General features: G+C 33.3%; 1 protein-coding gene across 1 annotated transcript; it reads right to left on the bottom strand.

Moving 5' to 3' along the window:
• Positions 1 to 13,314: 13,314 nt before the first annotated feature.
• LOC129968202 (uncharacterized) lies at positions 13,315 to 14,622 on the bottom strand. Its single transcript, XM_056082055.1, has one exon. The coding sequence runs from the start codon at positions 14,620 to 14,622 to the stop codon at positions 13,315 to 13,317; it is 1,308 nt and encodes a 435-aa protein (XP_055938030.1).
• Between the last annotated feature and the right edge of the window lie 982 nt (positions 14,623 to 15,604).

The raw sequence follows: 15,604 nt of genomic DNA on the forward strand, positions 1-15,604 counted from the left end.
ATGCCACCACTCTGTCTCCGAGAGCTGTCGAACGGAACAACCTCTGGATGGTAGATCCGCCGGATTGATCGATCCAGGTACATAATGCCAATTTTCGGGTTTACTCGCCAATCTAATTTCTCGTATCCTGTTATATACAAATGGTGTCTAGTTTTCGCTACCTTTTATCCAACATAAGGCGGTACTGGAGTCAGTCCAAAAGAAAACTGGAATATTTCCTAATTTTAACTCTTCAACCGGCTGAACGTAGAAAGTCGCTTCAACGTGTCGTTCGAATCCCGGCTGGAACGTAGGAAGTCGCTCCCACGTGTCGATCGAATCCCGGCTGGAACGTAGGAAGTTGCTTCCCGCAAACTGTTTGAATCCCGGCTCCAACGTAGAAAGTCGTCAATGCTTTCCCCCTTAAAGGCAATAAACGAGGTGGGTCATCTGCTTGTTAAGGTCATTTTGTGGTTTTCGCTGACAGTTAGAATTTGGGTGGTCCCTCCAATTAGGGGAACTAACTCCAGAGAAGGGGAAATAACGCTTTTCGTAAGAATTCGCGATTGCAGGATCCATGGGTGATATGAGCTGTATACTTCATTTCTGATATGAATATTTCATTATTTCACAGCAAATTTAATATACAGGTGAAAACTATCATACTTATTAAAAATAGGGAATCCCTCATATTTACATGTCATAATCATGTATAACAGTTAATGACTGTGATTAGCTCGCAAAAACAGATTTGAATTTTCAGTGGTTGATGAAATATTAAAAAAATACGTTTGAACTTTTAATAATACATTTTTTAAAACGCATTAAAATATAAAAAAAATCCTTATATAATTTTTTTAAAATTTATTTTCATTCCACTTATTAATCGAGACAAATATTTATAAATGTAATTTTAATTATTGCTTAGGCTTTGTATATAGATTTTGGCGAAGTATTTAATACGTAATGAAAGGCACATTTGAAAACTTTTGGATCTAATTATATATTTATTTTTTATAGTTTAGAGTGAACTATAGTAAAAGTGTTTTTAATTATTTTTATAAACGTTTTTATTTAAAGTATCTTAATAAATGTTGTTACTATTATTCTTTTTACTGCTTAATATTATTTTTTATTTCACTATTTTAATACAAGCGCTGTTTACTGCTTTTTGCAAATCATATTTGTCTTTTTTTCAGGAGAGGGGCTCGGGAAGGGAAAAAACGTTTCTTTTATAAATATTTTTAAAAAAAACAATTAGAAATTATATTTTTAAAATATATAATTATATTATGAATATATATTTAAAATCTCTATAAAAAAACCACATTGAAATGGGAAGAAGTTTTGTGTCTTGTGACGGGCTGCGAAAAGTATAAATGAAAAAAAAAATAACATAGAAATAATAAGGACTATTAAAAAAAGTTTATTATATGAAAGAAAGAAAATATATTTAATAAATGGGGAACTATTATAGAAATATTTATTTATATTCAACAAAATTCGATGATTAGTGAATTTAATAGATATTGCTTTGAAAAATGGAAAGAATAAATTGTATCTGTGTGATTATAATTATTGCTTTGCATTAAAACAGTATTAGCTATTTAATGAAATTAAACAAATGCATTTAAAGGCTGATACGATTTCTAGCTGTTTGAACGTATCCCAAGGCTGTGGATTCAGAACTTAATAATGAATACTGATTTACATGCAAACTTAAAAATGAAAGTAAATAAATGCAATTATAAATAAAAGTTACTACCTAACAGATGACACATTTTTTTATATATATCTGCAACAAAGCTGCTGATAATCTGTAGAATATAAATATTTTAAAATGTCTTCTAGAAGAAATTTTAAATATAATAAAATTTCTAAGATTAATAAATATAACACAAACAGTACTGCATAAAATCTGTTTATTTTTTACTAGAAATATTTTTAAAAAAATAATTAAGCGATTATTAAAAGTTTTTCATCAGAAATAGTTTGTATACTTTCTTTGAAAAGTGACAAAATTAGAAAATAACTGCCAAATTCCACGTATCATTACCGAATTCTTAAAAGTGAGAATATTAACATGAAGCTATAAATACTGAAAAAAAATACGAACTTAAAATACAGCAAAATTTTTAGATGAAATTTATAAAAAGGCGTAATTCAATATTTGAAAGATAAATGTGATCATGAGTTTTACAATATTTCATCCACTGCAATTACATGTAAGGAAATTTAAAAAACAGATTGAGTGTGATATATCTCAAAACATGGAGCAGCGCATAAACCCACCTTGCAGATTACACATTCAAAACGTGTTTCTCTTCTCACTCTTTTACCATTTGCATTTGTTTTTGAGCAACACACGACACATCTCCTAGCGGAGTATTTTTTGTTTTCTGTTGGAGCAACTAAAGACGGAAAATGTCTGCCCGTCAATCTTCCCACATTTTCAATACTCTTTGGGACTTTAGACGATGGTAATCCTCTTCCTTCCTCACATAATCTCTCTATCAATCGCATTCTAAATTCCAGATGATTTACACTTCCTCCATTTTTTTTATAAAGCAGAAAAGCATTCCACACAGCCTGGTCAAGTAGATGTCGAAATATTTTTTTGTAATATTTCCTTTGTCGGCTTCTGGGTGAAGAATAGTATGCTAAGCACTGATCCGACTTATCAACTCCTCCCATAGATCTATTATAATCGACTATCACCTTAGGCTTTTGTTTGGTTGCAGTGGATTTTTTTGATTCAACACTAACTAATGCAGCATTATGAATGGTACTTAGCATTGTTAGAACCTTCTTGTCTTTCCACTGTAGTACCATAATTTTTCCCTTTTGAAATGCTCTCAATTCATGCTTTTTCAATTTTGTGTTCTTAAATTCCACCGGTAACCCTTTTCTGTTTCCTCTAACAGTTCCTATTAAATCAGTTTTATATTGAAGAAGAATTTCGGCCACTTCCGGAGAAATATAAAAATTGTCTGTTGTTAGCTGATATCCTTTATTTTTAAGTTCATGGATTAAAGTCAGTACACATTTTGTAGATAATCCAAATTGTTCGTATTCTTCCATGAAAAGGGTTCCTTTACCGGTATAGATAATAGAATTCCAAATGTAACCGCTTTCTGATTCACAGAGTTGGAAAAATTTAATTCCGAATCTAGCTCTTTTAGTTGGAATGTATTGCTTCCATGCAAGTAAACCCTTGAAAGCAAGCAAAGACTCGTCTATTGTTACAGATTGATTGGGTGTATAAGCAGATTTAAATCTCTCAACCAGCATGTTATGGATATCAAAAATTTTTCTTAACTTTGCATTTGGATGCGTATTTTTATTGAATTCATCTGAATTCTCAAAATGAAGAAATTTCATTAGCAAACTGAATCTTTTCTCACTCATGATTTGTCCAAAGAAATGAGTGCTTAAAATGGGTCTTATGCTCCACTACGTTGCTTCCACAGATTTTGGCATTATTCCTTGAAGTAAAAGTAAACCAAAAAATAGATGTAACTCTTTTATATCCGTATTTTTCCAATTTAATGCTCTCGATGATGGCGTCAAATCGGTTTTGTTGAAAAAGTCTTCGGCGTATCTATTTGTTTCTTCCATAATGAAACTCATCACTGCATTATCAAAAAATATGCTGAAAAACATCATCGGATCATCTGAGTCTCCAAGGAAATTTTTTGCCGCTGAACTGATACCAGGAGTCGAAGTAAATTGAAAATTTGGGGGAGCAGGTGAAAGTGCTTGTAAGTCAATAGGACACCAACAGCGAGCCGCATTTAAAGTATCATCGTCAGATTCACTTTCAGAGTATTCATCTTCAGACGATAACATTAAGTCATCACAGTCAGAATAGTCAGAATTTGAATCCATATTAAGCTCATCAATTTTCTCATAAATATAATATTAATTACTTTGACTGCAGGAATTCAATTGCAAATTTCAATAACATATTAAAGAAACTGGATGATAAAATCTTTCATTAAAGCAATCAACATTTATTTAATTAAATAAATATTAATAAGGTCTACTCAAGTTCCCTGCGCAGTGCACTTCCCTCGAGTTGCTAGACCTTTCAAACAGAAAACTATAGCCAGCAAAACTTAAGAGCCTTTGGATTTAAAATCTAAGAATAAGAATCCTGGTGAATGCCTATATAAGTCAAGCTGTTATGAAGAAAATACCAATGAGAAATTAGAATTTGAACATGTGGCCAGTAAGAAAGCAGAGGCAATAAAAAGTGATAAAGGATTTATTTAGAGAGCCCCTTCCCCTCATCTAAAAGGATTTTTTTTAATGCTGCTTCGATTTTTCAGATTTCTTGGATGACATTTTGTAGAGAATATGCAACCTGTCAATTGATAACAGTCAGCAACATTTTTACTATCTACTGTCTACTCTCAATGAAGACATAATGGAACCATTCCTATTTGCTTGGAACAATGTCGAAGAGTTGGACCGATGAGGTGTAAATGCATAATATTCTGTTTTATTACCACCATGGTTCATTTATCGTTTTACTGTGCAATGTGTTTTAAGAGAAACTTCTCACAGATTATCTCAAGAATATTTTTTTTATTATTATTATTTCTATGGATTTCGGTTCTGTTCAATTGTTAGTATTCCGTAAGAAAGTGCGTTTCTCTATGTGAAAGTAGTTTTTCGGCTTGTCCGTATTGTTAATAGTTTTACAATCAAATCAAGCAGTAAAATGTCGGTAGGTTTAGTGCTAACAGTTGCCCGAGTTACGTTACAAAGAGAAGCGTTATATCTGGCGACAATAGCCTATTGAAGAAACATTTGTGTCTCAAAATGGGTTATATAAAACATGCGCCAGGCAAATTGTACAATAGAAGTACTAATTTTGCATTGAAAGGGAGGATATTTTCCCTTGCTAGGCATTCAGCAAGACACGAAAGAATTCTTGAAGGATGTTACGAGTATTTCTTTTAATCTTTACCATTCTTGAAATTTATGAGTCTTGGATTCAAAAGATTTATTCATCACTCTTGAAAGCACTGTTCTTTTTATAAAATTAACGTCGGTATTATGGCAATAATCTATGAAAAAAGTTTTAAAGTTTTTCTCTTTATTCAAGTTCAAATTTTGGTTCAAAAAATTGTGTGCTCTATCATATTTGATTTTCATATTTATTAAAGTTTTTTTCATAGAACATTTAAAGACGTACTTCTTAATATATTTAATAATAATTAATAACTAACAAGTAAAATAAAAAAAATCGATTTCTCTGTTCACTAATATAATGCAAATGGATTTTATTACTAAATTGGTTTATATTTTGGTTGAAATTCGGCTATTGATCAGACACTAGTAAAGATTGTTTCCAATAGAAAAATTGCTTCCTTTAGGAAATTTATTTCTAATGCACCTCCTAAGGCCGGTCCTAATAGCAATTTTTAAAAATGAGCTAAAATTTTTTCACCAATGCTTGATTTTGCACTTGAACTTTATCTAAAGTATAACAATTTTTTTAACAAAAGCATACCACTGAAACATATTCAACATTAAAGAATAAGTTGAATCATATCTTGATATCAACAATAGAAGCAACAATAAAGACAATTTAATTTCACTTCCATAATTTCTTTCCTTTCATAATGAAATATACTGATGTAAAATATACATAAATTCGATAAATTGATATACAAATTTCAAAATAATTAATTTTTTTTTCTTTGAATTACCCAGGGAAAATTTTAATTAAAATTTTTTGTCATGCTTTAAAAATTAATAATTTACGAAAATATTAGCTTTTGAATTTTTTAAAAGCTATGTGTGAATCTTACCTTTTGCTTTGATAAAAAATAGTTACAGATGATAAGAAGATTTTAACATCATGTGACCCCAATGAGTCATCTGTGACTAGACCACCAATAACTTGTTGCTTTACCACACCAACATGATTCTCCGACCCAGTCTTTGCTAATTAATTCTATGACGTTAAAATTCACGCTTCTCTCTATTTTTCTTATATATATAAAATAACTTATATATACTAGTTCAGCGCAATTTTCTTAATATGTAATGTCATTGTTAAGCCACTTTTCTTCCATCCAATTTTTGTGACCGGAGGATAAGATCCTTTAAATGAAGAACTCTGTCCTTCCTCCACAAACTAGCAAAACTATTACAGATTCATTAATATCTATAATTTGTTTTATTTTAATTAATGTGCCAAAATTTATAGCAAGTACTTTTATTGTTGAAATGAAATAAAAACCTTATTTTTCACTCACGGGTTTTTAAACTTCGCTGAAGTTATGATTACCTACTCTAGATTGTTTTTCTTTTATTTTATTGTGCATCCGTTTTTTGAAATTCACATGAAGTGAAATATATTATAAATGTTGCCAATGAAATTCGTTTGAATTGTTCAGACATGAAGAGCATGGAAGTACCGGTCTGAAAGGGGTAATTCTTAATTATTCGATATATGCAGCTAAGTCTCATTTTTATCTGCGAGATTTCATAATTTACGAATTTTCACAAAAAATCATAATGTTGTAACTTAATAAAATGGGTACAATTTAAATTTTGAGTTCATTGATGGAGTTAAATGAAGGAAAGGTTTCTTTCCAATATTTGTCGGCAGAGAAATGCATGGATTTAGGAAATTATTTTTGCGCTGACTTTGAGTCCTTTTTATCAAGATTTGTGACAAGATTAGGAATGATATAAGAAATTGCCATTTAAAATATTCACCTACTAAAAATATGAATGAAATGATAATTTTTATCAGATATAAACCTTGTGAGTAAATGGATGCATTAATAAGTTTTCATATTTCAGCATTAAAATTATCTTTAAAAACTTATTATCTCACCTTATTGCTTTAATTATTTCAAAATAAGATAATATGTCAAAAATATTCAAGTTAATAATATTTTCATAAACATATTATCAATAAAATATTCACCTACTATATATTGACCAAAGATTGTTTTATTATTTTCAGAACTTAAAAAAATGGAATAGGAAACAAAAATCTAAAACAAAAAAAAAAAAAATCATGCAAATTTTTATTTAAAAATTTTTAATAACAGATTATATTTTCCGAAATGAACGTAGTATTTTTACTATTACGTATTATTAAATCATTAAAAATAAATTTTTTACAATCTGTTTTAATCAGAAAACAATATTATATATATATAATATGCAATGCTATTTTCTTTTCGTATATCAAATATACGAGTAAAATGCTTAAAACTAAAAATTAGATGAAACTTAAGTAAAATTCTCTGAATGTCAGTAAAAAGAATATATTATATTCGTAATGTAATTTGATAAATGATAATAACTCTAAATCATTTATTAAACAAATTTTTCTATTACTTAAAAAAAATTATAAAATCATATTGCGGAATTTTTTATTTATTTTTGAATTTATGCGGAATTTATTTTTGAACAAATTCTATTTTTTGCAAATATTGCAGATTAAAAGAGAAGGTCTTAGTCTTCAGAGCGAAAACCAAATTCTCAGTTGAAAAACCGCATGGCAATTGCCCTGCGTTGACAGATTTATTACTTGATTAATCGGTCAGTACTATTCAAAATCCCCGGTGTTTAGGGGGACGTGATAGTCGAGACGTGGGAAAGTTTACACCCTGCTGTTAATGGTCGGGGGAAAGTAAAAACATACCAGGCCGGTTTACGAACGTTTTGCCAATTTCTTTTCTAGTAAATTGTGTTCATCCATTATTTTGACTGCCGCCGTTTTAAGAAAATTCTTAAGCTAGACAGCCGGCGCTCGATGGGTTAAATCTTCAATAACTCTTTGCACCAGTCTGGTACCAACAGAGCAAGCTAACAGCTCTAGCCTAGGAATTGTAATAGCCTTCAGCGGAGCTACCTTACTCCATGCTTGAACCAACTGACATGAAGTCAAGTTCTTGATAGTTGGGTTGACGGGGCGCCTAGCCCCGGCAGGGGCTTATCCCCGGTAAGGAGAGACTTCACAGTGCTTTGCTGTCTATACTTTGCCGTGGCCGTCTTCGACGAAATTTGGAGATGTCGAGTGTCAGGACTCATTGTGATTGTCTGATATTAGGGTGAGGGTGGGGGGGGGGTACGCTGCCGTTGGGCTTAGTAAGTTTTTACTGCTTGTGAGCTAGAATTGGCTATTGAGATACTGTTTAATTTGAGTTTGAAAAAATAAAAGTTAGGAAGAAAAACTAAGGGGCTGAGATAAATTAAAGTAGTATATTACGGGGTCTTCTAGAGTTTGTAGATGGTTTATATTTAAGGATTTTAGCTATTGCTTCCTTTTCATTCTTATCCATGTTTTTAAAGAAGTTAGTGGCTAGTTTTTTAATGAATTTTTTAAGAGGGGGATAGTCAAGGCATAAGTACATATTTGTATTGGGCATGTAGTATTTCATATTGCAGAAATTTCTAATTAAGTTATTTTGCTGGCGTTCAATAAGTCTAAGATTAGTCTTGGCAGCATATCCCCACACAGGGCAGGCATAAGTTAATACTGGACGCAAGTAGGCAGAGTAAATAAGCATTTTATTTTGTCTACTCATTTTGGAGTTTCGAGAAATTAAGGGATAAAATTTACGAGTTAGGTCTCGAAACTTTTTAGCTGTGTAAATAAAGTGGGGTTTCCAAGTTAATTTACTATCTAGAATAACGCCTAAATATTTGCATTCCTTAGACCACAGGATAGTTTGATTTTTAATTTTAACTGGGGAGAAATTCTCTTTACAGTTATTTTTATTAAAAATTATAGCTTCAGTTTTACTAGCATTTATTTCAATTTTCCATTCGACGAACCAGTCCTCAAGAGATTTAATATGTCGGTTTAAAGCTATGGTAATGAAATTTTGATTTTTGTTTCTAGCTAGTATTGCAGTGTCATCAGCGTACATGCACAACATAGTGTTAAATGGCTTGGGGATATCATTAATAAACAAGGAAAATAAAATTGGCCCTAGTTTAGATCCTTGAGGTACACCTGCAAGAATAGGTTTTACTTCCGAAAATTCATTGTTTATCTTGATTTTAAAGGATCTGTAACTGAGGTAAGAAATTATAATTTTGATAAGGTGTGGGGGTATGTTGTAATTAATTAGCTTGTATATAAGACCATCTTGCCAAACTCTGTCAAAAGCTTTCTGAATGTCAAGGAAAACCGCTGCAGTTTTTTGTTTATTTTCAAAACCTTCCTCAATGAATTCTACTGCTCTAATTAATTGGTGGGTTGTAGATAGGTTACGGCGAAATCCAAATTGTTTAGGTGTTAGTATATTATGTTCTTCTAGGTAATTATTTAATCTATTGAGAATTATCTGTTCAGCAATTTTGCTGACAGAGGAGAGTAGGGATATGGGTCTATAACTGCAGGGATCAGTTGGGTCTTTTCCTGGTTTTAATATGGGGATAACTGCAGCTGTTTTCCATGACATGGGAAAATATCCTAATTTGAGAATGCTATGAATTATATTAATTAAAAATTTTAGGTAATTGTCCGGAAGTGTTTTTAACATTTTGTTGTTAATACTGTCAAGGCCAGTGGCTTTTTTGATATTAAGTTTTTTAATATGATCCTTTAATTCATCAGTTGAGGGAGGGGGAATATCAATAAATTTTTGTGGCAATGAGTCGAGAAAGCCTTTGACTGTATTATTTACATTATGTTCTGTGGTGAAATTGCTCAATTCATTATGTTGAAATTGTTTCTCAAGGCTAGCCGTCAGGCAGTTTGCTTTTTCTTTATCAGTTATTGCAATACTAGCAGGGCCTTTAAGGGCCGGAATTTTTTGTTTTTTACTTTTAAAAGTTTTGACAAGTTTCCAGATTGACCCGTCTTCTGTGTTAACACTAATTAATTTGTGTATAAATTCATTGCTTTGGATTTTATTGTTAAGTTTTTCAATTTCCTTATTAATTTGGTTCATTAGTCTCTTGAAGACTGGGTCTCTGGTTTTTTGAAAATTTTTCCTGGCAAAGTTCTTGTTCCTGATTAGGTCTCTAATTTTAGGGTCAATAAAATTTTGACTATTTATAATGGGGGTGGAGGCTAGATTTTTTGCATTAATAATTTGCGATTCGAAGATGTTTACAAAATGGTCAAGTTTATCTGGGTTTGTAAATTCATCAATGTTTGGGGTTTCTGATTGACTGAGGGTTAATTTAAAATTATTCCAGTTTGTTTTAAATTTATTAAGATTATTGGGCAGGGAATATTTAAAGAAAAAATTTAATAAGATGGGATTATGGTCAGAGCTAAGTTCAGGTAAGGAGTGAATTTCATATGGGTACAGGAAGTCTTTAATTAAGGTGAGGTCTATTGTATTGGCTGACTGAGGCCCAAATCTAGTGGGGGGTGGACGGTGCTATAATGTCTAATCCGGCCTGAAGGGCGAATGATTTTAGGGAATTACCTTTTGGGCAGTTACGCTTACAATCCCAGCTAACGTGGTGAGTGTTAAAGTCTCCGCAAATTATTTGATTAGGTCCTGTTTGCATCAGGTTTTCGATGTCGAAAATAAAATTGGAATTATCTGCACTAGGGGGGATATAAATAGAGATTAAGGTTATTGGATCTTGATTTTTAAAATTTAATTTTACCACGCTAGCTTCTACATGTTGTAGTAAAGGGGAGGAGACCTCACTGTGAGGTAAACCATTTTTAATTAAAACAGTACCGCCGCCAGCCTGGTTAGCTCTGTAACTGTAATATGAGAAATAGTTTGCCAGGAAAATTTTTCTTTGTGGTCTAAGGTGGGTTTCTTGCAGTAGGATTACATCGGGGTTATACTTATTTACAAAATTACGAAGGTCAATTATTTTATTGTTAATGCCATTTGCGTTCCAATAGACTATGCGAAGGCTATTGCAGGAGAAAACTAGTTAATGACAGGTTGACTTGGGTTATCGAATGCCTTCATGAGTATATCCAGTTTTTCCATAACAGTGTTTGCGGTTTTTAGTTTTTTAAGCTGTGAAAAGAGTAAAGGGTACTCGGTCGTTAGCTTTTTCAGTTCTTTCATTGCTTCTATAATGTCAGCGAAATCCTTTCCTTCTAAAACGGTGTTGTTGGCTTGTTTGTGACCATAGGTTTGTGGCGCCAGCTCTGGTGGGCTTGTGTGGTAAGAGTGTAATTTAGGCGCTATCTCATGATGGCTTGTGTTTTTAAAAAGACCTGCAAAACTGACATTTGGCCTGATCAGAGCTTGGTTTTTGTGAAAATAGTTGTCCCTATTTTTTCTCGCAGACTGAATTTTTGGAAAGGCCTCGCAGCCGCGGTAAGATGCTATGTGCCCTTGTTTGCCGCAATTGATGCAAGTTGGCGTTTCAATTTTTTCCTTTATCGCGCAAGCATTAGTTTCGTGGCTTTCGCCACACTTCAGACATCTGGGTTTTATGTTGAAGTTATTCGCTTCGTGGTGAAAAAAGTTGCAACGATAACATTGCGAGACTAGGTTGCGACCTATGTAGGGCTCTACTGTGATACTAAGGTAATCCAGATGTTCTATTTTAAAGATTTCTTCGGCTTTTTCAGTTTTATTAAGTTCAACCATATAAAATGGAAGAGGTCTCTTAGTTCTTAGCTGGGTAAGTTGAACAACCCTAGTCACTGGGAAACGACTATCAACTAGGTTTTGAGCTATTATTTTTGTGTCGTATTCATGGGGGAGGCCTTTGATGACTGCTTTTAATGGTCTTTTGTTTTGGGGGGTTATGATATAATAATCATAACCCTGCTGCCTGCAGAAATTTTGAATGGCTTTGTGTTGATCAGCCGATTCTGGGAATATTTTTATGAACCCTTTATTCAGTTTGTTGACAGTTTTGCCGCAGGTTTTGGCAATTTGGGATAAAATTTCATTAAAGTTATCTGCATATTTCAACATTATTGGTGGTATTTTATATTCTGCAGTGTTGGGAGTTTCATTTTCAACTGGAATATTATTGAGGACTTGAAATTTATTGCTTATGTTAATTACATTTTTAGGGGGTTCCGGTTTATTTCTGGCAAGTTTCCTCTTTGTTGGAGAGACGAAATTATCATTACTCAGGTTCAGGGAGGGTTCCTTAGAGTGTTCACATTTCGAGTCCTGACAAGAACTAACAAGGTTCATCTTACCCAGAAGGGTCTCCATCTCCTGAATCGCTTGCTTTCTTCTAGAGTCCATGGCTGCAAGATGCGGGTGAGCATAATCAATCTGCTCCCTCTTGGCATGCCTTGTGGCTTGGTTGATACCTTCAATTTCAAGTCTTAAGACTTTTACCGAATCGCGGATCATCAATCTTTCCTTGCAATGGATGCAAGTGTATTTCTCTTTAGTTTGAGGCAGATCACTATGATCGCCATCAATGATCATTTCTTCATTCGTCTCCGCGCATCTGAGCTTTCCACCTTCTTCGCAAACGCTACCGTTCATGACGGAAGCTAACACGAGAATGACTTCAAACAAAATCAAGTGAAAATCACAGCCTGCTTTTATGCACACAAGTGAATACACAGCGTACTTCAAGGCTAAAATCCAATTCACTCTGAAGTCAAGTTCTTACTTTCACTTCTTAAATATATGCAGGTAGCATAAGCTGCTTTGCTTGCGTCACAAAACACGTGTATACTTAAACTGCCAGCATTATCAGGATCTTTTATTAAACATCTAGGGATAGCAATTTTCCCAAGTAGACTCAACTGATTTCTCCACCTTTTGAACTTCTTAGAGATTTCTGTTGGCAATTCAGAATCCCAATTTGTTTTCATTTGCCACAGTTTTTGTAACAACAATTTCGGGTATAAGGTAACTGGACAAGTATACCCAATAGGGTCAAAAATTTTATGAACTTCTGATAGTATTTTCCTTTTAGTAACAGGTCCATTATCTTCACGATCTTCTTTTAAATTTACAGAAAATGTATCCGAGTTTAAAGACGATTGCAGGCCTAATACTGGGACAATTTTATTTGTCACACAGGAAACCTCTTCTGTTGAGGAGTGGGAATAATTATGCTCCCACCCTCTTAGGTCGAACTTCCTTTCTAGCATAACATCTTTAGCCACTTGAATGAACTCATGTAACTCAGTCTAAGTTTGTAAACTAGTTAGACAATTGTCCACATAGAAACTATTTTTCAGCTTCTCTACAACACCAGCAGGATATTTTGAGTTACCCATTTGTGCTTCCTCCAAAATCATTTCTAGATAGTACTGGATTACGGAATTAAGCAAGAACGGACTACTACAAATTCCGAAGACGACACGGCAGTGTCTAAAGTATTTCAGCTCATTTTTTTCGTTATACCAAAGAAATCTTAAAAAATCTTTTATCATTTTCTTTAAGGCGAATTTGTAAAAAAAGCTTTACGGATGTCTGCTGTGACTCCAAACTTGTTCATCCGAAATCGCGTTAATAGAGTAGGAATCAATTCTACAAGATTTATTCCTTTCTCCAGACAATCATTTAAGCTGGGGAAGGCTTTCACTTTCGCTGAAGCATCGAACACAGGTCTGATTCTCGTCGCGCTATTTTCTTTCACGACATGTCTATGGGGTAAATAATGAGCCAGCAAATGAATCTCGTGCTTAGGAATTTCCTCAATTATACCCTCTCTTGCCCATTCTTCAAATATTTGATTATAATCGTCATACAGATTTTCTTCTTTTAACTTTCGTACAGTATTGCCCAGTCTCTTTAAAGCCAAATTAAAATTGTCAGGCAGTGGAGGATGATCTTCCACCCATGGTAAATGTACCACAAAACGATTGTCTTTGTCAACCTGAACTGTTTTAAGAAAATGCTCTCTGGCGGATTCATGCAAGTCTTCTTTAGTTTTCCTATCCGATGGGTCAGTAATTCCAAGGGAGTCAAGAGTCCACAATTCTGTTATTGTTCTAGTAGTAGAAAGCATAGAATTAGCAACTGAGATTCCATTTTCTTTTGAAGAAATCTGGGGTATTCGTCCCATAATGGTCCATCCTAAACGTGTTTCCATTGCTGTTAAGCCACAAGATAAAGATTTGCAACCACCGGTAATGAGTTTTTCAGCTACATCAGCTCCTATTAATATTTCGATAGGACCGTCATAATCATCGTTCACATGAATACCATAGTCATTAAGTTCCTTTAAATGAATCGCAGGAATTGTCGGTGGGACACTTTCACAGATAACAGGTTGACTCAGTACTTTGAAATGACAGTTATAAGATTCATCACAACTTGTCAAATACAATGTAAACACATCGTGCTTGCACACTCCTGTATTTCCTCCACCAAACAGAGAATGTTGAAGATATTCCCAGCTTTCCCTTTTATATTTCATCTCTCTAACAGTATTTTTTAAAACGTAAGAGGGCTGCGAAGCAGTGTCGAAAACTGTTAAGGTTAGTAGCATAAAACTAGGACTTCTGGATACATTTGCAAGCGCTTGATCACCATTCGGAAGACTATCTACTTCTGCAGTTTCTTTTCTAGTAGAGAAAGATGTTCGTTGGTTTACGTTGTGACAGAGTATAATGTGATGTCTTTTTCCACAGCCTAAACAAGTTACTTTTGAATAACATTTACGAACTTGGTGACCCGGTTTTAAGCACAGGAAATAATAACCTGATTTCTCAACAAGATTCTCTCTGTCCTTCATCGGCATTTTCCGTACCTTCAAACAGTCAGTGGAATTATGTAAATTGTGGCAAAATATACACTGTCTTTGTTCTTTCGACGAAGTTAAAAGATCAGCCGCACTAGCTATTTGACGAGTGTCCCCATATTTGTGTTTATTATTTGCAGCCTTTTTCTCCTTGAATGATATAAAATTAGGCTTGGTATCAAATCCAGTTTTGTGAGGCTAAAATTATACGTTCCTCTGCTTGTACTTCATCTTGAAGAAACTCAAGAATTGAATCTAGATCAGTTTTTGTAGTAGTTTTACTATTTTGATTTTCCTCATCATGTGATTTACGATTTGTAGATCTATACCTTTCCCAGGCTAGAAGTGTTTCTTCAGGTAAAGCAGACTCAACAAGTGGGAAAAGCATCGCCGCATATTTATCCCTTGTTACTCCTAATATCTCAAGCGCACGGAGCTTTGTTTCCAATAAATCATAAAGATTTCTCAGAGATTTTTTCGGCATATTCTGCTTTTGAAGAACCAATGATAAAAGATCTCTGACATACACTTGTATAAGTAATTCTTCTCGGCCGAAGCGTAATTTCAATTGTTCTATAGCTTTCTTATAACTGTTTCCTCCTGGTGGAAAACTTTTAATTAATTCTTCAGCGACACTTCCTTTTTCCATACATTGGGATATGTATGCAAATTTATCATGTAAATCTAAATTTTGGTCTTTATCGACTTCCTCAAATTGACCCCAAAAACTTACCCAGCTTCTTATATCTCCATTAAACGTAGGTAACTGAATTTTAGGGTAACGTAATAATGTATTCTGCTGAGAAACACCACAATTGGACGAAACTTCTTCCATTCCTGCAATTGAAAGTTGTTGCAGTTTCAACTGTAACAACCGCCAACGGTCTATATAGCTTTCAGATTCATCTATCTCTTTATTTATAACATCATCTTCAAAGTTTTCAGAAAAAAGAAACGCTTTAACATTGTCTTCAGAATTTAT

The sequence above is a fragment of the Argiope bruennichi genome, chromosome 5 (genome assembly GCF_947563725.1).
Source record: "Argiope bruennichi chromosome 5, qqArgBrue1.1, whole genome shotgun sequence".
NCBI lineage: Eukaryota > Metazoa > Arthropoda > Arachnida > Araneae > Araneidae > Argiope > Argiope bruennichi.

Bases quoted from the DNA above. Each gene is read 5' to 3' on its own strand.
- LOC129968202 (XM_056082055.1), bottom strand. From the start codon at position 14,622: ATGCCGATGAAGGACAGAGAGAATCTTGTTGAGAAATCAGGTTATTAT.